The sequence below is a fragment of the Entelurus aequoreus genome, linkage group LG13, assembly GCF_033978785.1.
Source record: "Entelurus aequoreus isolate RoL-2023_Sb linkage group LG13, RoL_Eaeq_v1.1, whole genome shotgun sequence".
Lineage (NCBI taxonomy): Eukaryota > Metazoa > Chordata > Actinopteri > Syngnathiformes > Syngnathidae > Entelurus > Entelurus aequoreus.
In genome coordinates this window covers 4,740,389-4,761,168 of record NC_084743.1, presented here as the reverse complement: position 1 = coordinate 4,761,168, position 20,780 = coordinate 4,740,389, and the positions used below count along the sequence as shown (strand labels likewise).

Below are 20,780 nucleotides of genomic sequence, written 5' to 3'. Positions count from 1 at the left end.
TAAAATTAAATAAACAAATCATTAACAGTAAATACATGTAACTTGCAATCAAACAAATACATCATTAACTGTATTTACAGTAAATAAATACATGTAATTTAAAATAGATATACAAAATAAATACATATCCTTTACAATAAATAAACACAAGTAATTTACAATTACCCAAAAGAGACAAGCGGTAGAAAATGGATGGAAATAAAGGAACAAATAAATGTAATTTACACTGGTGGGGTTGAATAGTTTTATGCAACTCAACATTTGAAATAAATGTTTTTAACTTTCATCAATATTAATAAACATGTTTTTTATGTCTGTAAATTAAACCCTGATTGTTTTAAGGTGGACCATCACGTGTGTTTTACTCCTTTATTGATGTATGAAGAAGACAAATGACTCCAAAAGGGACAAGCGGTAGAAAATGGATGGATGGATGATGGTGTGCATGTCTCATATGTGGGTCAACTTGATCAGAACAAGACGTCATGAAGATGTGTGTGCACTGGACGCCACCTAGTGGGAATACGTGGTACTACCTTGTCTAGACCTCACTTCCCAGCAGCTAAAGAGCCGTGCTGAACAATGAGCCGCCGTTACATGATGCAAGATGTCTTCCCTCTCCAACCCCCCCAGGTGGCGCTGCTCCAGGAGACAGTGAGACGAGAGTGCCAGGAGAAGGAAGAGCTGACAGCGGCCTCGTCTGCAGCTCGCCGGGAGCTTCTTAGGCCACGCCCCTCCCATGGGCCACGCCCCTCTCACCTTCTCCACCCTCCTCCTGGGGAGAAGCATCTCTGCGGACGCACGCCGGGCCTTTTCCCGGCACTCAGACACACCTTGCCCACGCTGAAGGTGAGCAGAGTCCACGACACTTGGTCCGAGAGCAGCAGGTGATGCAAGGTGCACACACACACACACACACACACACAAGCTTTTCAGCCCTTTGAGACACTTGTGATTAAGGGTTATATAAATAAACTTTGATTGATTGATTGATTGATTGATTTTCCATGCCTAAATTAATGCACCTGATTTTTTTTGTGTGTTTGAATTTTGTGAACTGATTTTTTCTTTCTTTTTTTACGTTTAATTATGCTCACAATTTCATAGAACGAAAATGTGTGTGTAGAAATTCACATTCTTCAATACAGTGTTGTAGAAATATTTGGGTCAAAATTCAGTGTAAAAATAGTCAGTGGGAAAAAAAATTTGTGTGAAAAAATTCAGTCAAAAAAAATCATTGCAGAAATATTCAGTGCAAAAACATTTCAGTGTAAAAAAAAACATTGTGTGAAAAAATTCAGAGTACAAAAAAAATCATTGCAGAAATATTCAGTGCAAAAACATTTCCATGTAAAAAAAAATTGTGTGAAAAAATTCAGAGTAAAAAAAAATAATTGCAGAAATATTCAGTGCAAAAACATTTCGGTGTAAAAAAAAACATTGGGTGATAAAATTCAGAGTAAAAAAAAATAATTGCAGAAATATTCAGTGCAAAAACATTTCCATGTAAAAAAAAAAATTGTGTGAAAAAATTCAGTGTAAAAAAAAATAATTGCAGAAATATTCAGTGCAAAAACATTTTCATGTAAAAAAAAATCAATGTAAAAAAAAAAAGAGTATAAACATTCCGTGTAAAAGAATTCAGTGCAAAAAAAAAATCAGTGGAAAAAAACAGTGCAGAACTATTCAGTACAAAAAAGAAATTGCAGAACTTTTCAGTGCAAAAATATTTTCGTGTAAAAAAATCAATGTAAAAAAAAAAAATTCAAAGTATAAAAATTCAGTGCAAACAAATTCTGTGGGGAAAAAAACAGTGCAGAACTATTCAGTGCAAAAAAGAAATGGCAGAAATATTCAGCGCAAAAACATTTTCGTGTAAAAAAATCTATGTAAAAAAAAAAATTCCAAGTATAAAAATTCAGTGCAAACAAATTATGTGGGAAAAAAACAGTGCAGAACTATTCAGTACAAACAAAATTCAGTGTAAAAAAATTCAGTGCAAAAAAAATTCAGTGTAAAAAAATGCAAAGTATAACAATTCAGTGTAAAATGAGCGTGAAATGCTTCGATCTTAATTACTATTTCTGCACTAAAAAATGTTTACACTGAATTTGTTTGCACTCGAATTATTGACACTCAATCTTTTACGCTGAAATTCTTCTACACTGAATATTTCTGCTCTGAATTTTCTACACTGAATTATTGTTTACACCGATTTTTTTTTTTGCACTCAATGTTTTTACACTCAATTTTTTTACACTTATCTCTGCACTGATTTTTACAACGTTCAATTTTTTTTGCACTGAATTTTTGCTCTCAATATTTTTACCCTGAATATCTCCGCAGTATTTTTTACACTGCATTTTGTTTTGCGTTGAATATTTTTGCACACAATTTTTTGACACTCAATTTTTTTACACTGAATTTTTTTTACTCTGAAATTTTTTCACACTTATCTCTGCACTGATTTTTACTACGTTAAATTTTTTTGCACTCAATTTTTTGCACTCAGTATTTTTACACTGAATATTTCTGCAATTTTTTTTTTTTTTACACTGAAATTTGTTTTGCATTGAATATTCCTGCACTCCAATTTTTGACACTCAATTTTTTTCCACTGACATTTTTTCCACACTTATCTCTGCACTGATTTTTACTACGTTTCATTTTTTTTTCCACTCAATTTTTTGCACTCAGTATTTTTACACTGAATATTTTCGCAAAGATTTTTTTTTTACACTGAAATTTTTTTGGCATTGAATATTTCTGCACTCAAATTTTTGACACTCAATTTTTTTACACTTATCTCAGCACTGATTTTTACAACGTTCAATTTTTTTTTGCACTGAATTTTTTGCTCTCAATATTTTTACACTGAATATCTCCGCAGTATTTTTTCACACTGAATTTTGTTTTGCATTTAATATTTTTGCACACAATTTTTTTACACTCAATTTTTTTTCTGCAATGATTTCTTTTTTTTTTTTTTTACACTGACATTTTTTTGCACTGAATATTTCTGCACTCAAATTTTTCATACTCAATTTGTTCCCCACTCCTCTTTCTCTTTTCAACTTCCAACTACATTTGGGATGAATTGAGAGGTGTGTGTGTGTGTGTGTGTGTGTGTGTGTGTGTGTGTGTGTGTGTGTGTGTGTGTGTGTGTGTGTGTGTGTGTGTGTGTGTGTGTGTGTGTGTGTGTGTGTGTGTGTGTGTGTGTGTGTGTTGCAGAACACACATGGACGCCTTCAGGTCAGGTTCCATAGCAGCTGGAAGACAAAGCAGGGACATGTTGTCCCTCAGAAAGTAGTCTGATACTGATACTGATTGTGTTCACTCACACACACACACACACACACACGTGCTTTATCATCATTACTGGCTGGGAGACACCATAAATACAACATCGCTAGGAGCAACAAGAGGAGGCGGAGTCTCGCTGACCAAAAACATGTTTCAGGTGGGAGTGGTGTCTCCCGATTTGAAGTATGATGTCAGCTCGCATGTGAAATGTGTGATATTTTGTGCAATACAAGCAGTCCTGAGGAGTGTTTACTCGTGTGTGATATCACGTGCGATACAAGCAGTCCTGAAGAGTGTTTACTAGTGTGTGATACAAGCGGTCCTGCAGAGTGTTTACTTGGGTGTGTGATATCATGTGAGATACAAGCAGCCCGGCAGCATCTTTACCTGTGTGTGATATAATGTGCGGTACAAGCAGCCCCACAGCGTCTTTACTTGTGTGTGATATCATGTGCGATACAAGCAGCCTCGCAGCGTCTTTACTTGTGTGTGATATCACGTGCGATAAAAGCAGTTGTTCAGAGTGTTTACTTGTGTGTGATATCATGTGCGATACAAGCAGTCATTCAGAGTGTTTACTTGTGTGTGATATCATGGGTGATACAAGCAGCCCCGCAGCGTCTTTACTTGTGTGTGATATTAATATGTGATACAAGCAGCCTCGCAGCGTCTTTACTTGTGTGTGATATCACGTGCGATAAAAGCAGTTGTTCAGAGTGTTTACTTGTGTGTGATATCATGTGCGATAAAAGCAGTCATTCAGAGTGTTTACTTGTGTGTGATATCATGGGTGATACAAGCAGCCCCGCAGCGTCTTTACTTGTGTGTGATATTAATATGTGATACAAGCAGTCCTGCAAAGTGTTTACTTGTGTGTGATATCATGGGTGATACAAGCATCCCCGCAGCGTCTTTACTTGTGTGTGATATCATGTGCGATACAAATAATAAACTAACCACAGCAGGACCGACGTGTGTAAAATAAAGGTATACATCACGTACGTCACTGGGCGGCCCTCCACGCTGTTCTACTGCGGCGGAATCCTGCCATCCCATAAGCCCGCCCACACCCTATAATTAGAGTCGCCCGGGCAACCGGAGAAAGAATGCTCAGTACTCTGCTTGTGGTGGTGTGTGCGTGAGTGCTGGAGCAGGAGGAGCTGGGCGTAGGTGTCGCTTGATGACGGAGACAATGAGGCCTCAGTCTGCCGCTTCTTGTGTGTGTGTGTGTGTGTGTGTGTGTGTTTGTGTGTGTGTGTGTGTGTGCGTTATTGCAGCTATCCCAAACACTCACACAATCACGTGTAAAGTCCTGTCAAGTCCCCTGATCATGTCACAAATGTCAACATCACTGCTGAGTCAGCAAGAAAAAGGACTTGAACTACAACTGCCAATAATCTCACATTCTTTATTCACTCCCCCCCCCCCAATAAACTGTCTTTCCAAATGTAAAAGAAGCTTTAACTTCTTTTTTTAAAGGAGGTGTATGATATTAGATATGATATCAAGTCAACTGGAGGACAGGAAGGTCCAAACATGGAACATGGAACGCTCTCCCTGACCACCTGAGGGCACCACAGACTGTGGATGCTTTTAAAAAAGGCTTAAAAACCCTTCTTTTAAAAAAAAAAAAAAAAAGCCTTTTGTATATATATGCATACTAGTTTTAGCTATTTGGCTGTTCTAGTTTTTATTTTTATTTATTTTTTATTATCTTTTTTTTTTTTTAATACACTGTAGCACTTTGAGGTTGTTTACTCAATGTAAAGTGCTTTTTACAAATAAAATCTATTATTATTATTATTATTATGTTACACCGAGGGCCACACTGGAAAATTCCAAGCCTGCGGGGCCATTTATTTTTTATTTCAAAACCAGTACAATATATAGATTTTGTTTATACCTTTAGGGCTCTGTTCAAGTTTGGTCCCAGGAACCCAAAAGGGTCTCAGTCATAATAATGTTAAAAATAAGTTATATATTGATATATGTATATTTTTGCAAAGCTTAAATCTCTAGATATAAAAAAAAAAGTCCTTCTCTCCCCGGTGGGATGGTATCTGTGTCATCCTCAAGATCGGGTCCTCTATCAGAGGCCTGGGAGTTTGAGGGTTCTGCGCAGTATCTTGGTTGTTCCTAGGACTGCGCTCTTCTGGATTGAGGCTTCAGATGTTGTTCCTGGGATCTGTTGGAGCCACTCTCTGCTCCAAGTGCCCCCACTACCACGGGGACCACGCTAGCCTTGACCGTCCACATCCGTTCCAGTTGCTCTTTTGACCCTTGGAACTTCTCAAGTTCCTCGTGTTCCTTCTTCCTGAAGTTGGCGTCAGCTGGGATTGCTGGGATTTTCGCCCCCAAAATGTTGAAAAACCCTTCATTACATTTTGTGCATTAAAGATGCTTGAAATAATCCCAACATATGTCAACAAAGTTATGAAAACATAACCAGGAGTGTCCCGATCCAATATTGATACAAGATATCGGTCTGATATCAGCAAAAAAAGCAAGTAGGGGATGATACGTGCCTGCATGTAAAATGTGTGATATCATGATTTAGTCAAATATGGTAAATATGCTAGGCTACAGGCTACTAGGAGCCAGCAGCTACACAACAGCTAAGCACACAAGCTAGACATCATTGAACAATATTGCAGTCCAAAACAAGTATCAAATAATTATAGTTGCTTATTACTTACACAAAGTCTCCAAGGCAGAAGTGTAACGGAAAGTATCCAGTAACAAACGTGTCCGCATCATTCAGCTTACTGTTGAAAAAGTTGAAAAATTATTTATTACATTTTGCGCATTAAAGATGCTTGAACTAATCCAACAAAGTCAAAGTTATGAAAACATGACTCGCAGTGTCCCGATCCGATATTGATACCAAATATCGGTCCGATATCAGCAAAAAAGCAAATAGGGGACGATACGTGCTTGCATGTCAAATGATATCATGCTTCAGTCAAATCATTTACAAAAGGTAAATATGCTAGGCTACAGGCTGCTAGGAGCCAGCAGCTACACAACAGCTAAGCACACAATAGCACACAAGCTAGACATCATTGAACAATATTGCAGTCCAAAACAAGTATCAAAGAATTATAGTTGCTTATTACTTACATGTACAAAGTCTCCAAGGCAGAAGTGTAATGGAAAGTATCCAGTAACAAACGTGTCCGCATCATTCAGCTTACTGTTGAAAAAGTTGAAAAATTATTTATTACATTTTGCGCATTAAAGATGCTTGAACTAATCCAACAAAGTCAAAGTTATGAAAACATGACTCGCCGTGTACCGATCCGATATTGATACCAAATATCGGTCCGATATCAGCAAAAAAGCAAATAGGGGACGATACGTGCTTGCATGTCAAATGTGTGGTATCATTTTTTAGTCAAATCATTTAGAAAAGGTAAAGATGCTAGAAAAAAACAGGTTTAAGTGACTCAGAAAACTAGTGTAATATAATAATGTGGGGATTCTCAAACTGTAGTACATGTACTGCTAGTGGTACGCCAAAAAAAATATATGAAAAAAATATTCAAACACAGTGTTACTGTTCAAACGGTGTGTAATGTTACAGCGGCAAAAATACTAGATATACTTGTTTAAAAATAAGACTTCTAACTTGATTTTTAATGAATACTTAGGCCTATTACGCTACTGTGTTTTAATATTGGTCATTATGGTGATACTTGGGGAGCCAAGTGGGTTTTTTTTAGGTGATACTGTAATGATGTATCTCATTATCATCAAGCAATTAATTGTATTTGTAGAATAAACTGAGTGTTAGTGAGGCAGCACTTTCGACACCCGCTATAGGACTCTCAAATGTTGGAAACATTTTTTGATATAATAGGATAACGTAATATTGAATATCCATAAATTAAAGCAGCCAAGGAAAATAAATAACTAATACATTTGAAATCAGGTGGAAACTCGTACGCGTGTTGTAATCCGCTAAATAAAAGCATTATTTAGGACGATAAACGGAAGTGACGCTATAGCGGAGAGAAGTGAATTAATGAGTCTACAGCGCCCTCTGCTGTCTGACCACAGCCACTGCAACACTTTGGGCCGAGGGATATATTTTGTGTCGTCATAAATAAAACATATCCTCACATAAACGCCTCAATGTGTTGACAAGCCAACAATTGCCAGGATAGGGATCGTCAAACGTGTACTATTATCAAATAGCACTAACACCGTGTAGTGTTGTATTGTGCGTGTTGCGTCACGCGCGGGGAGAGGGAGGGAAAAGCGTCAGCGGATGGATATGTTCCAAAGGTAAAAGTAAAAAGTCTGGAACTTCCCGTAACTTACGTCACTTAAAAATTCAAAAAAGTGTTCACTTCCTTCTCTTACCTGCGTCTTAGTCATAAAAAATAGCATTTGTTCGTAATTATGTTTTGTTCTAAACACCTTCGTTTTTGAGCGTAAAGATTTGAGAACGTAAACTGTCGAGTCCATGTTGTAAGTGACACATGTGAATAATGAAGTAAATAACGACTAATATTGTAAATAACGACTAATATTGTTCTCTAGGAGACAGGCAGAAGTTAAAGGGAACGCGTGTTTTTGTCCCTTCTCATTCACTAGCGCGAAGCTACTTTCCCTCTCGGATGTGCACACACGTCTGCGCGTCGGCCTCTTTGTGACGTCACAGGCGTTGTCATCCGCCCCGCTTCCGTCGCGGTTTCCGACGAGTCCGAGGGCTTTGAGAAGTGTCGTCGTTTGGGAAATTTAAAAAATATGGCCGCAGGACCTCTTTCTGTTTCTTCGGCGGCGTCCCCGAGCAACGATGGCATCCTCATCGGCGACAAGGTGTACTCGGAGGTGTACCTCACCATCGACAACTCGCTCATCCCCGAGGAGAGACTCTCCCCGACGCCGTCGATGCTGGACGGCCTCGACCTGCACGCGGAGACCGACCTCCGCATTCTGGGCTGTGAGCTCATTCAGTCGGCGGGGATTCTTCTCCGTTTACCGCAGGTTCGTTCTCTTATTTTTTTTAAAAGTCACACATGCAGTTAAAACACATTATTGTGTGAAAGTGAAGCGGCGCGGCCTGTTGTTAGCCGTTAGCTCGCTAGCGTACTTCTACCTTGGCGCGGTGGAGTCAAAATGGCGACCGTCCATTGTGAGTCTTTTTGGGCCGTAACTCTTAAAATACTTTTTTTGGTTCTTCACAGGTCGCCATGGCAACTGGGCAAGTGCTTTTTCATCGCTTCTTTTACTCCAAGTCCTTCGTGAAGCATAATTTTGAGGTGAGTTGATTCAGACTTCCGAAAGCCGCTCTTGCCGTATCATGCTAGCTAGCTAGCTAGCATACGTTTGCGCGACGTCCGGCCGCCATCTTGAAATGTGGATGCAGAGATCGTCATTTGTACTTGAATCCTGCACAACTTTTGCATTCGAACTGTACTCTAACAGTTAACGTTGCTCATCGCAATTTTGCTAATATGTAGGGATGTGTTAAATAAAAAATAAAAAACCGCCACCCCGTAAGGGACAAGCGGTAGAAAAATGGATGGATGTAGATGAAACCAGTAGTATCAGATAGGACTCGTTAAGACGATTCCAGTGATGTATTTATTGTTTTCCTGTGATAAATATTAAAGTTTTGGATTGTTAAAACCAGTGAAAATGTATGAAGGAAGTGGAGGAAGTTGTAAATCAAGATGGCCACATCTACGAAAGCTATTACTGCACTTTCCTTGTCTTCATCAATCAAATCAGGGCTGAACAAGCCACCTACTCAGTGGCCCAGTGGTTAGAGTGCCCGCCCTGAGATCGGTAGGTTGTGACTTCAAACCCCGGCTGAGTCATACCAAAGACCATGATGGGACCCATTACCTCCCTGCTTGGTACTCAGCATCCATCCATCCATATTCTTCCGCTTATCCAAGGTTGGGTTGCAGCCCAAGCAGAGACTTCCAGCTCCTCCCGGGGGATCCCGATGCGTTCCCAAGCCAGCCGGGAGACATAGTCTTCCCAACGTGTCGTGGGTTTTCCCCGTGGTCGGACGTGCCCTAAAAACCTCCCTAGGGAGGCGTTCGGTGGCATTCTGACCAGATGCCCGAACCACCTTATCTGGCTCCTCTCCATGTAGAGGAACAGCGGCTTTACTCTGAGCTCCTCCTGGATGACAGCTTCTCACCCTATCTCTAAGGGAGAGACCCAAACTCATTTGGCCGCTTGTACCCGTGATCTTGTCCTTTCGGTCATAACCCAAAGCTCATGACCACAGGTGAGGATGGGAACGTAGATCGACCGGTAAATTGAGAGCTTTGCCTTCCGGCTCAGCTCCTTCTTCACCACAACGGATCGATACAGCGTCCGCATTACTGAAGACGCTGCACCGATCCGCCTGTCGATCTCACGATCCACGAACCGATCCAGTGAGCGCTAAAGATCCTGGCCAGATGAAGCCATCATCATCTGCAAAAAGCAGAGACCTAATCCTGCAGCCACCAAACCAGATCCCCACAACGCCCTGACTGCGCCTAGAAGTTCTGTCCATAAAAGTTATGAACAGAATCGGTGACAAAGGGCAGCCTTGGCGGAGTCCAAACCCTCACTGGAAACGGGTCCGACTTACGGCCGGCAATGCGGACCAAGCTCTGACACTGATCATACAGGGAGCGGACTGCCACAATCAGACAGTCTCAGCATCTAGGGTTGGAATTGGAGGTTAAATCACCAAAAATGATTCCCGGGCGCAGCCACCGCTGCTGCTCACTGCTCCCCTCACCTCCCAGGGGGTGATCAAGGGTGATGGGTCAAATGCAGAGAATAATTTCGCCACACCTAGTGTGTGTGTGTGTGACAATCATGGCTACTTTAACTTTAAAGGGCTGCACAAGCCACAACTACAGCCTGGGCTCAGATCCCACATCAGAGCAAGAAAAAAGTCAACCCAATGGGATACAATGAGAAACCTTGGAGGGGACCGCGGTTGTGGGGGCGACCGGTGCAATGGCCGTTGAGTGGATCTAGTTAATAGTGTAAGAGACCAGTCCATAGTGGGGCCAGCAGGAGATCATCTTGAGTGGAGTCAGCAGCGCAGAGACGTCATCAACTGATGCACAGATGAGTGGTCCAGCTAGCGCGTCATCTGTGGTCACCTAATAATCTCTCCACGCAGGCGAGGGGGACAGAGCAGAAAAAAGACGGCAGATCAACTGGTCTAAAAGGGCGGTCTATTTAAAGGCTAGTGTATACATAGAGTTTTAGATGGGACTTAAATGCTTCCACTGAGGTAGCATCTCTAACTGTTACTGGTAGGGCATTCCAGAGTACTGGAGCCCCAATAGAAAACGCTCTATAGCCCGCAGACTTTTTTGGGGCTCTGGGAATCACTAATAAGCATATAAACACATTACAGTAAAATACTCTTAATGCAACCTTCAAAAATAATGGATGAAGATGTGGGACGTTTATACCACATGGAAATCCTAAGCATACTCCACAGTAACGTTACCATCTGTAAACGTCCAACAATACATAGTACATGGCTGATTTGGTGCGACACAAATTAACCAGAAGTTCTAGTAACAAATACAGAAGATTCTATTGTCTTGAAGCCAACTAGTCAACTTCCTAAGTCAATGAGGCCTGAGATTTTAGCTGTGACCTTTTTGCTAAAAAATGTCATAACTTTAACCGTCGCCCCATTTTAAAAAGGTTGAAATTAATAGGTAACTTTGCTTAACAAAGAAACAAGAACAACAAGGTTTTGCAGTTACAGTGTACTTTTAATTGAATGTATTAATAAAATTAGTGTTGGAAGGTGCGGAAAGTTTGCTTGAACATGGCTCGTCGGACTCTCCTTGTCACAAGTACCAATTTAAATATTAGGCAAACTGACAGATTCCAATGAACATTTTATTCACTATAGCTTTTGTGGAGGAGTTTTGTCAAACTTAGAAAATGTGGTCGAAGATTTGTGGCTTGAGTACTTGTTCAATCTGAAACTTTTGGTATTCCGGATAAACAATGTTCTACATCAGTGGTCCCCAACCTTTTTGTAGCTGTGGACCGGTCCACGCTTGAAAATGTGTCCCATGGAACGGGGGGTGGGGGGGATCTATATTGATATATAATGTATATGTTGTGTTTTTTTATGTTGATTAAATAAATTTAAAAAATTGTATTTATTTTAATTTTTTTATTTCTTGTGCGGACCAGTACTGGGCCGCGGCCCGGTGGTTGGGGACCACTGTTCTACATCATCAGTATTGGTGTACAGTGACGATGAAAACAACGCCCAACGCACTTGAACCCTGAAAACGGCAATCCGGTCGCGACACATACCGATCTTATGGTTACCGATTTGCCTTCATTAACAATGCCTCCTGTCTGTGTGTCTCCATTCAGATTGTGGCAATGGCTTGTGTTAACTTGGCCTCCAAGATTGAAGAAGCCCCCAGGCGAATACGAGACGTCATCAACGTCTTCCATCACTTGAAGCAGATGAGAGTCAAAAAGTAGGTATCAATATTTCTGCTGGACACCCCCACTCCCTCAAAAATACATATCCCCCCCATGAAACATGTTTATGACTGTATTCGTTTTCTTTAGGAATTGTTCTGATGATGTTTTTGCCGTGAAAGTACTCTTCTGTTTACCCATGTACTCTCAACCATTTGAAAGCTTTTCAGTTTCTTCCTCACTGGTAGTTTCAGAGATGTAACGTTTTAGTTATGACTACCCGCCTAAATGTATGTGCTACAATCACACATTTAGAGTACACCTTTAGGTATGGCACCACTGCTTACCTTTGCCCTTGTTTCATTGTCAAGTGTGAGCCTTTAGTTTGTATAAATAGTAGTCTGGACTATTAGACATTGGTATTAACTTGGCTTCTTTTTTCCCTTGCAACCAACTAACAGCGACCAGCTACATTTACCAAAGCCTGGGTGATGTGGAATGGTACGTAAGCTGAAGCAGTCGTCATGACAACCATGATGCGAGGGGGCCTATCTCCTTGCCCAGGCCCCTTCCTGTGGGAGAAGCCAGTGGTCTGCGCCCCTCGGGGCACTGGGATCGGGGATGACAGGTTGGCCGAAGCTCCTTGGCCCCCTGGGCCCCTTGAAGACTCTTGTGGTTCGGCCTTAGGTTTTTGGTGTCTGTCAGTCTGCGGACCGTTTTGGTAATGTCGTTCTTGTTTGACTACTGCTCACCATGCATTTGATTGCTTGTTAGAGCAAAGGCCAATTAACCAGCTGTTTATGGCTATCGTAGAAGTATCACTTTGTTCGTTGCATATATTTACACATTTTTAGTGGTTTAGACAGTTTTTTTTTTGTCTGTTGGCTGTGTCATGTGCTTGGATTAATTATTTTTTTACAATGTATCAATGCACTTCAGTCTTCTTCTTTTTTTTTTATTGCTGCCCCGTGTCACTCCCAGCACTTTTTTAAAGTGGGTTTAAAACACAATTTGTTTACATTTTAAGGTGCCATCATTTTAATTGAAATCTATACTTAACTTTTAAGCTTACACAGATACATGTTTCACAAAATTGTTCATTAACATGACTTGTATTTTTAACAGAAGCCTGATATAACTAGCCCACAAAAATGGTGTTAAGCCCAAACGTGGGTGGTAATTGACCTAACATATTTTTGCACGTGTTCTCTCACTGAAAACATGGTATTAAACCCCAAAATAGGTGCACATTTGTATATGATATTTTTTGCATGTGTGCCCTCATACTGAATACGGTGTCATTTTTACCTAACCCACATTTTGAATTACACTTACCATACATTTTGATGTGTTGTATGCAACGACCATTGTTGATATTTCAATGCTGTGATTGAGCTTGATTACTACGGAGCCAAAAAGCACACAGAACCACAGGAGTCTGCAAACTCCCAGCAGACTGTCAGGCATGCAGTTAAGGCTGCTGTGAGTTGGTTGGAAGGGGAAAAACAGATCAATATAGAGTACAAGAAAACAGAAGGGTACTTTTATTTTGGGAGGGTTTGAGGTTCTCTTTGGAAGGGAAGCTATTTTATTTGAATTCCCTTTCAAACTAGGACTCCAAGTTCATTGATTCTTGATCAGAACTATATTAACACCAAAAACCAAGTCATCAAAGCTGAGCGACGTATCCTAAAGGAGTTGGGCTTCTGTGTGCACGTCAAGCATCCACACAAGGTGAGGCGCCACCCACGTTGCAAAGTTGTCCCTCCGTGCCAGTGCGATGAGATGACGCAACAATTCTTTATCTGTCTAGATTATTGTCATGTACCTGCAAGTCCTGGAGTGTGAGAAGAACCAGACGCTGGTCCAGACGGCCTGGTAAGTTTCCTGTTGTCTCCTTCAAACCCCCATACCTCCTAGCTGCCACCAGACAGACCTGGGCCAAAGATGAACACGCTTTACTTGCTAGGACAGTGATTCTTAAACTGGCATACAGCAGCAATCAATGAAATATTCAAACACAGTGTTACTGTTCAAACGGCCAAAATATTAAATATACCTGTTTGTTAAAACCTCTGCCTTCTTTTTAATGAATATTTAGGCCTTCTACGCCACTACATTTGTATGGTGGTACTTGAAAAGCCAAGTGTTTTCTGAGGTGAATAAAGTTTGAGAGCCACTAATAGGATAAGACACAACTGTATGGTTACCTGCACAACATTTTGCCCAGGTCTGAAGTCCCTCTTCCCATTTCACTTGTTCACCTGCTGCATTTTAACGATTGCACACCTGTGACTTCTCACGTATTGGCCTTGTGTGAAAGTTGTTTGTAGTGTTAGGGAGCGTGATTTAACTTTGTCCTTTCTCTCTACTCTTTGATTAAAGGGTAGACCATGCTGGTAAGTCACATAAAGAACCTCTGAACTCTGCCTCCAACTACATGACCTCAGGAAGCCTCCCGCCCCTCTCCACACAGCCAGCCCCAATGCTGAGATTCGTTGAAGGGGGCGGTCGGGCCTTTCCCAACAGCCTACAGCAACTTATTTTCTCTCGGGTCTCATCAAGGATTTGTATTTTTAGGACTATTGTGCCAAGGCTTTTGGAGTCCCTAATCATTTGAATGTAGTTGTAGCTTACTCCCACTAAGTATCTTCAGCCAGAACAGATAAACTTTGTACCAGGTAACCTGCCATGTTTTCCAGTTAATAGTATAGTGTGTCTTGTGCCCAACTGATGTGGTCTTCAGACATGTGTGTCTTGCAGGGTGATCCAGTTCTCAGGTTTTGCCTCCCGGGACCTGTCTCGCCTTGCAGAAGTCAGAATTCAACAGTGTTGTTTTGTTGTCTTGTTGGCACTGTGTGTTAATGCTGACCCATTCATTTACATGCTGGGTCATTGGATGATGGCAGGTTAGACTGGGAGGGAGCTTAGACATATTTTGCCTGGCCAAACAGTCTTTTTACTTGCAGGGGTGGACAATTAGGTGCTCATCCTAGTCTACTTTGCCCTTTTTGTCATTCCTTTTCTGTCAAAATGGCCTCGTGTTTGACATGTGACGCTCATTTAGTTGATCCACTTTCGATCTTGAATCCCTGATTTTGTTACTCCTTATTAGATGTAACGTGTGCTATAGCACAACAATGGCAGCGATCCTTACACTGCCCGTCTTGTGGCTGTGTGTGCCATTTAGAGCAACAAGTTAAGGTGACTGTGGCCTTGCAGGGATCCATTTCACCTTGCAAAAATAAACTTTGTGCATGTCCCCATTTTGCTTCCTTCCCCCTTCAGATCTGTTTGTATGATCTGAAAGAGGCAACTGCGGTGTAAATACATTTCCCACGTGTGCATGTTCCCCATGGCATGTGTCATCACCTCCTTTTGCCAAAAGCAGGGTCAAGTAAGTGCAAGTCTCGCAGGCCTTAGGAATGTAGTTTTTGTCTTCATGCTCTGCATGAACTGTGACAATCGGTACTCCCTTGGTCGCCCTGGAGAGAAATGGACAAAGTTAAACACTGCATGTACTTCAATTCAACAGTAAATCGGTAAACTTTAGCACTTAAAAGATCAGCTGTTTAAAGTCAATAACGATGTTTCTGTGTAGAAAAGATGCTATGTTTTGGTTTGCTCTTCTTTGTCTTTGTAGGAACTACATGAATGACAGTCTGAGGACTAACGTGTTTGTCAGGTTCCAAGCAGAGACCATTGCCTGCGCCTGTATATACCTTGCTGCTCGAGCCCTGCAGGTTACAGGATCTTTACTTTGTGATGTATCTGGTTTTGGATTGACTAGTACTTAACCGTTTTCTCTGTCCCAGATCCCCCTACCCGCCAGACCACAGTGGTACCTGCTGTTTGGAGCAACTGATGACGAGATTAAAGATATTTGCATCACCACCCTTAAACTATATACGAGGAAGAAGGTAAACAACCATGCATACTAACTTTACGATGGATTATTGACCATGGTTACTCTGAGCCACGTGTCTAAACTTGGGCCAATAATTGCGGATAAACACTTATGTCAAACAATGTATTCAAACCAATTTATGAATATTCATAATGCAAGTATACCCATACTAAAGCAATGCACTTATACTTCTTGTATATCTTAACTTTGTAATTGAAATGGAAACTATATATCTTGGTTAAATAAAAATAGGATATACTCTGTTGCACTTAAATACAAAATCACAACAAAATAGGTTCTGTCTCTGCGAGAGGGGGGTAGGGAACCTTCCAATATACACACGCAAAACAATAAACATGGCTAAATAAAGTTCTTGTGACCAAAATATGCTGAAAAAGTACCCACAGTGCATTTGGAAAGTATTCAGTGCTTCACTTTTTGAATGTTTTGTTATGTTATAGCCTTATTCCAAAATGGGGAAAAAATCATTATCAAAATTCTGCACACAATACCCATCATGACAAAGTGAACAGGTTTTCAAAAAGAATACATTTATTAATTATAAGAAAAAGAAAAAAAAATGTTGCGTACATAAGAATTTCCATCCTTTGTTTAATACTTAGTTGATGCACCTTTGGCAGCAATTCCCGCCTCAAGTCTTTTTGAATACAATGTCACAAGCGTGGCACACCTATTTTTCAACCATCCCTCTTTGCAGCACCTCTTAAGCTCCATCAGGATGGATGGGAGACGTTACATTTTGGAATAAGGCTGTAACAACAAAATGTGGAAAAAGTGAAGCCCTGTGAGTACCTTCCAGATGCACTGTAGACCCACATTAAGATCGTTTAATCTATCAATCATTTTGTTGTTTTTTAAACTAAAATAATACACACAGACTTTCTTGCCAGAGGAAATATTAAATATTGTTCTGGTTTCATAAAAGCAATATTATGTTTGTTTCATAAAAGTTTATCTTCCATTTTAACTCAACATTTTCAAATTTTTTGTTTTTAGTAAATGCATATTGGGTAGTCCGTTGGTTTTACTTCCAGTTTGATGTCACGCAAGTTCACTTCCTGTTGATGACTCTGGAGTTTATTGCTGACTTTGTGCTAAGTTGGCACATACTTTGTTCAACGTGAATACTGTATCTTACTTGTGTAGACAGGAATGTGTTTATACATGTTTATGATGCTTCTTAATGGGGAAAGACCTTATTGTATCTTGTTTTCATGTTAGCATTTAAGCTAGCTAGCAAGCTAATGTTTATCATTTTTTCAAAGTGTGGTTATCAAGTGTGTTTTTTTGATCATTTGATTTTATAAGGTAATCCCAACAGTCGTTAGTTTATGTCCATGTAGTACAAACACCGAGAGCCTGAAACAATGCATGTATATGGTGAATATCAAGATTCATAGATTGACTTATGGAATATAGGCCCAGGTTTACAGGTTGTACTGAGAAGTCTTCATCACATGAAGCCCTGGTCTGACCTGACAATGTCGCATGTTCACAGCCCAACTATGAGCAGCTGGAGAAGGAAGTGGAGCGAAGGAAGATGTTCTTGGCCGATGCCAAACTTAAGGCCAAGGGGCTCAATCCTGACGGCACCCCGGCGTTGTCCACTATGGGGGGCTTTTCACCCGCGTCCAAACCTTCTTCTCCGAACGTGGTCAAAGTGGAAGAGAAGTCCCCCAGCAGCCAGACGGCCAAAGCAGTGAAGAAGGAGGCAGATAGTCGCACGCAGATTACAAAGAGTCCACACAATGGGTAAGAAATAACACATTCTTTCATCTTCCACTGTGGGTTTTCACACTACGCTTTGCACATTGTTTTCTTAGAGAAATAAACCAATGGAGAGATGTAGTAATGTGTACTAACTGGTCTCTAGGTGTCAGTAACGTGCTTCTACACGTGAATATTTCCAAGTTAGTTCAAAGAATAACAAAACAAGGATCTTATTTGCCACCCCGTAAAGTCTAAAGCACACTTTGAGGTCTGCTTTGACTCCACACCAGAAGTACATCAAAGTTGACTAAATAGAGGAAGTAACAGTCATCTTGACTGCAGGGATCAGGCCAGAGGTGTGTAGAAACATCTGACACTTAGGTGTGTGGTGACAGCAGCACGTCACGTGTAGAAACATTTTTTGGTTAGATTAGGCGCGCGACGTCACGCCAGGAAGCAGCAAGTATAATTCAAGACATATTTTTTACTCTCTGAAACTAATATTTCACTGATATTTGAAGGTGCCATGTGTAGTACCGTATTTTCCGGAGTATAAGTCGCACCGGCCGAAAATGCATAATAAAGAAGGAAAAAAACATATAAGTCTCACTGGAGTATAAGTCGCATTTTTTGTGGAAATGTATTTGATAAAAGCCAACACCAAGAATAGACATTTGAAAGGCAATTTAAAATAAATAAAGAATAGTGAACAACAGGCTAAATAAGTGTACGTTATATGAGGCATAAATAACCAACTGGTATGTTAACGTAACATATTATGGTAAGAGTCATTCAAATAACTATAACATATAGAACATGCTATACGTTTACCAAACAATCTGTCACTCCTAATCGCTAAATCCCATGAAATCTTATACGTCTAGTCTCTTACGGGAATTAGATAAATAATATTTGATATTTTACGGTAATGTGTTAATAATTTCACACAAGTCGCTCCCAAGTATAAGTCGCACCCCCCGCCAAACTATGAAAAAAAACTGCGACTTATAGTCCGAAAAATACGGTAATGGTGCTGCAATCAAGTCAAAATTCTGTAGTTAATTTTACTTTTATTTTAAGTACGGTATACATTTTTCAAGATGTTTGTTGGCCCTCTATGCAACCAGAAGGAGCTTGTCTAATACCAAAAATAGTTAAATGTTCTAATCCAAAAATGTATTTGTTTTTAAAATCAATTCTCAGGAATTAATAGAATTAAAATTGGATTTTAATAATTACCGTGATTTGGAGGTGAACTTTTTTTTTATAAACATGTACTCCTAAAACACCTGCTGTAGTCGGGTGAATATACCATATTAAATATAGTTTATATATTTAAAGGCAAAGTTTTTCTGTGTGTGTGTATATGTGTTTATATATATTTATTTATTTATTTTGTATTTTTTAATACTATCTGAAGACAGCCATAAATCATACCATTAATATTGTTGTTGTTTTTTCAATCTCCCAAACAGGATGAGGAAAGAGGTGAAAATGGGCAGGAACAGCAGGAGTGGAAGTCGTTCACGTTCAAGAACGCGCTCGCGCTCTCGATCGCGTTCTCCTCGCAGACAGTAAGTCCACATTTATTGATTATCTAATTATTATCCATCAGTAAGTCAACATTTAATGATTTATTATCTAATTCTTATCCATCAGTAAGTCAACAGTTAATGATTTATTATCTAATTATTATCCATCAGTAAGTCAACATTTAATGATTTATTAAGTATGAAGTTTGTGGTAAGTCCATCTTGGTCCTCCTCCACAGCTACAACAGCAGGCGCAGTCGCTCAGGAACCTACAGTTCTCGCTCACGCTCTCGGTCGCACAGTCGCAGTCCGTCGCCGCGGAGACACCCGCCCTCCCCCCTCCTGCCCCACCTCAAGTCCAAGACCAGCCACCATGGCAACAGCGACTCCAAGGCCAGCGGGCGCCACGGCAACAGCGGCAGCGGCCACAAGAGGAAGCGCTCCCGTTCCCGCAGTCCCGTCAAAGCGGAGCGCGACCGAGAGCGGGAGAGAGAGCGAGAGCGCGGCTCCTTCGACCTGACGTCCAAGAAACACAAACACGAGCGAGGAGGCGGCCATCGAGGTGACAGGAGAGAGCGGGAGAGATCTCGCTCATACGAAAGGGAAAGAGAGCGGGAGCGTGGTCACAAGAGCAAACATCACAGCAGCAGCGGCGGACATTCAGGACACAGTCGACATCGACGCTGAGGACTATTTTCTAATGTAAATACTGTACTTTGCTTTCTGGGTTTGGGTTTGTACCGAGTCTGTCACACCTGCAGCTAACATTTAGCACAGGTGGACCGTAACCAGCAAGCAGTCCTGCCCTTTTCTTTACAGTGTAAATCTATTCACTCGTCAATGCTTTCATTTTTTAAAGCCAGTGAATAGTCAACTTGTCTGCAGGCTGCTGGATCTGCATTCCAAAGAGCCTTTTTCATATTATTTTTGTTTTCATCCCACTTGATTTGGACAGTTAACTGGTTCTTAGTCTGCACATATTCATCTCCCATTTTTATTCAATAAATGACTTATAGTACTAAATTGTTTTGGGCTCTGAATTGCAATAATGTGCGTTAAGTGTCTGATTCCATAAGACACAGGCTGACTATTTAGCTGCTTTCTAAGGTGCCATCACAATGTAAATGCAGTTTGTCCACTATCAGTCCTTAAATACAGTTTGTGATCAGAGGACACTATCAGTCCTTAAATACAGTTTGTGATCAGAGGACACTATCAGTCATAAATACAGTTTGTGATCAGAGGACACTATCAGTCATAAATACAGTTTGTGAACAGAGGACACTATCAGTAATACAGTTTGTTTGTCACCAGAGGGCGCTGTTGGTCATTGTTTAAATGTCGACCACTTCATTTCAAAGTGATGTGCGATACCACTGATTTTTTTAAACTTTTTTTTTTACGATCAGATACAGAGTGAAATCCGGGCCGGTATTGGCGACAGCGGTACTTTGTGCAAATATACCTGATGGGTCTGCTCAAATTGTAAAAGTCGTATATTTCAAATAACACTATATAAATATTTCAAACTTGAGTGTAACGAGGTATCGACCATGGCGTATCGAACTGTAAAAAGGAAATGAGTAAAATGAAAGCATTGTAATAAATTATTACAATAAAAATGAAAGCACTGTAATAAATTATTACAATAAAAATGAAAGCATTGTAATAAATTATTAGAATAAAAAAAGAAGGTGAAGTAAAACATTGAACATGTTCGTTACAACTTCCTGCTTCTGCTGAACAATGCTTCCGGTTAGGGGCGATATTGTGTAACTTTTTTTTTTTTTTTTTTTTCACATTTCTATTCCTTTTTCTAACTTAGTTGTTTATGCTTTTTTGCCTGGACAAACACTTTGAAACCATTTAATCTA

General features: G+C 40.4%; 1 protein-coding gene and 2 long non-coding RNA genes across 10 annotated transcripts in view; 2 read left to right on the top strand and 1 right to left on the bottom strand.

Moving 5' to 3' along the window:
• The window catches only part of LOC133663082 (uncharacterized), a 29,326-nt gene extending 27,321 nt beyond the window's left edge, over window positions 1–2,005 (top strand). Inside the window, exon 4 of the long non-coding RNA XR_009828233.1 lies at window positions 634–2,005. This is a non-coding gene — a long non-coding RNA (uncharacterized LOC133663082). The remainder of the gene's footprint in view (window positions 1–633) is intronic.
• Window positions 2,006–5,082: 3,077 nt separating this feature from the next.
• Window positions 5,083–7,539, bottom strand: LOC133663083 (uncharacterized). Of its 2 annotated transcripts, XR_009828235.1 has the most exons (4): window positions 7,426–7,539; window positions 6,424–6,496; window positions 6,000–6,068; window positions 5,083–5,828 (listed from the first exon to the last, which is right to left on the bottom strand). It is a non-coding gene; the product is annotated as an uncharacterized LOC133663083 (long non-coding RNA). The 2 variants fall into 2 exon arrangements; XR_009828234.1 differs by lacking the exon at window positions 7,426–7,539 and having other exon boundaries at window positions 6,424–6,653.
• A 349-nt stretch (window positions 7,540–7,888) lies between these two features.
• On the top strand, window positions 7,889–20,221 carry ccnl1a (cyclin L1a). Of its 7 annotated transcripts, XM_062067270.1 has the most exons (10): window positions 7,925–8,295; window positions 8,496–8,570; window positions 11,683–11,792; window positions 13,350–13,470; window positions 13,550–13,614; window positions 15,380–15,479; window positions 15,552–15,656; window positions 17,163–17,416; window positions 18,850–18,948; window positions 19,146–20,221. In XM_062067270.1, the coding sequence occupies exons 1-10, from the start codon at window positions 8,056–8,058 to the stop codon at window positions 19,591–19,593; spliced, it is 1,617 nt and encodes a 538-aa protein (XP_061923254.1). In that variant the 5' UTR covers window positions 7,925–8,055; the 3' UTR covers window positions 19,594–20,221. The 7 variants fall into 7 exon arrangements, 6 of the variants coding, with proteins under 6 accessions (XP_061923257.1, XP_061923260.1, XP_061923259.1 ...); XM_062067271.1 differs by lacking the exons at window positions 7,925–8,295; window positions 8,496–8,570 and adding an exon at window positions 12,198–12,364; XR_009828232.1 differs by lacking the exons at window positions 17,163–17,416; window positions 18,850–18,948; window positions 19,146–20,221 and adding an exon at window positions 14,122–14,135 and having other exon boundaries at window positions 7,905–8,295; window positions 15,552–15,595.
• The last annotated feature ends 559 nt before the right edge of the window (window positions 20,222–20,780 follow it).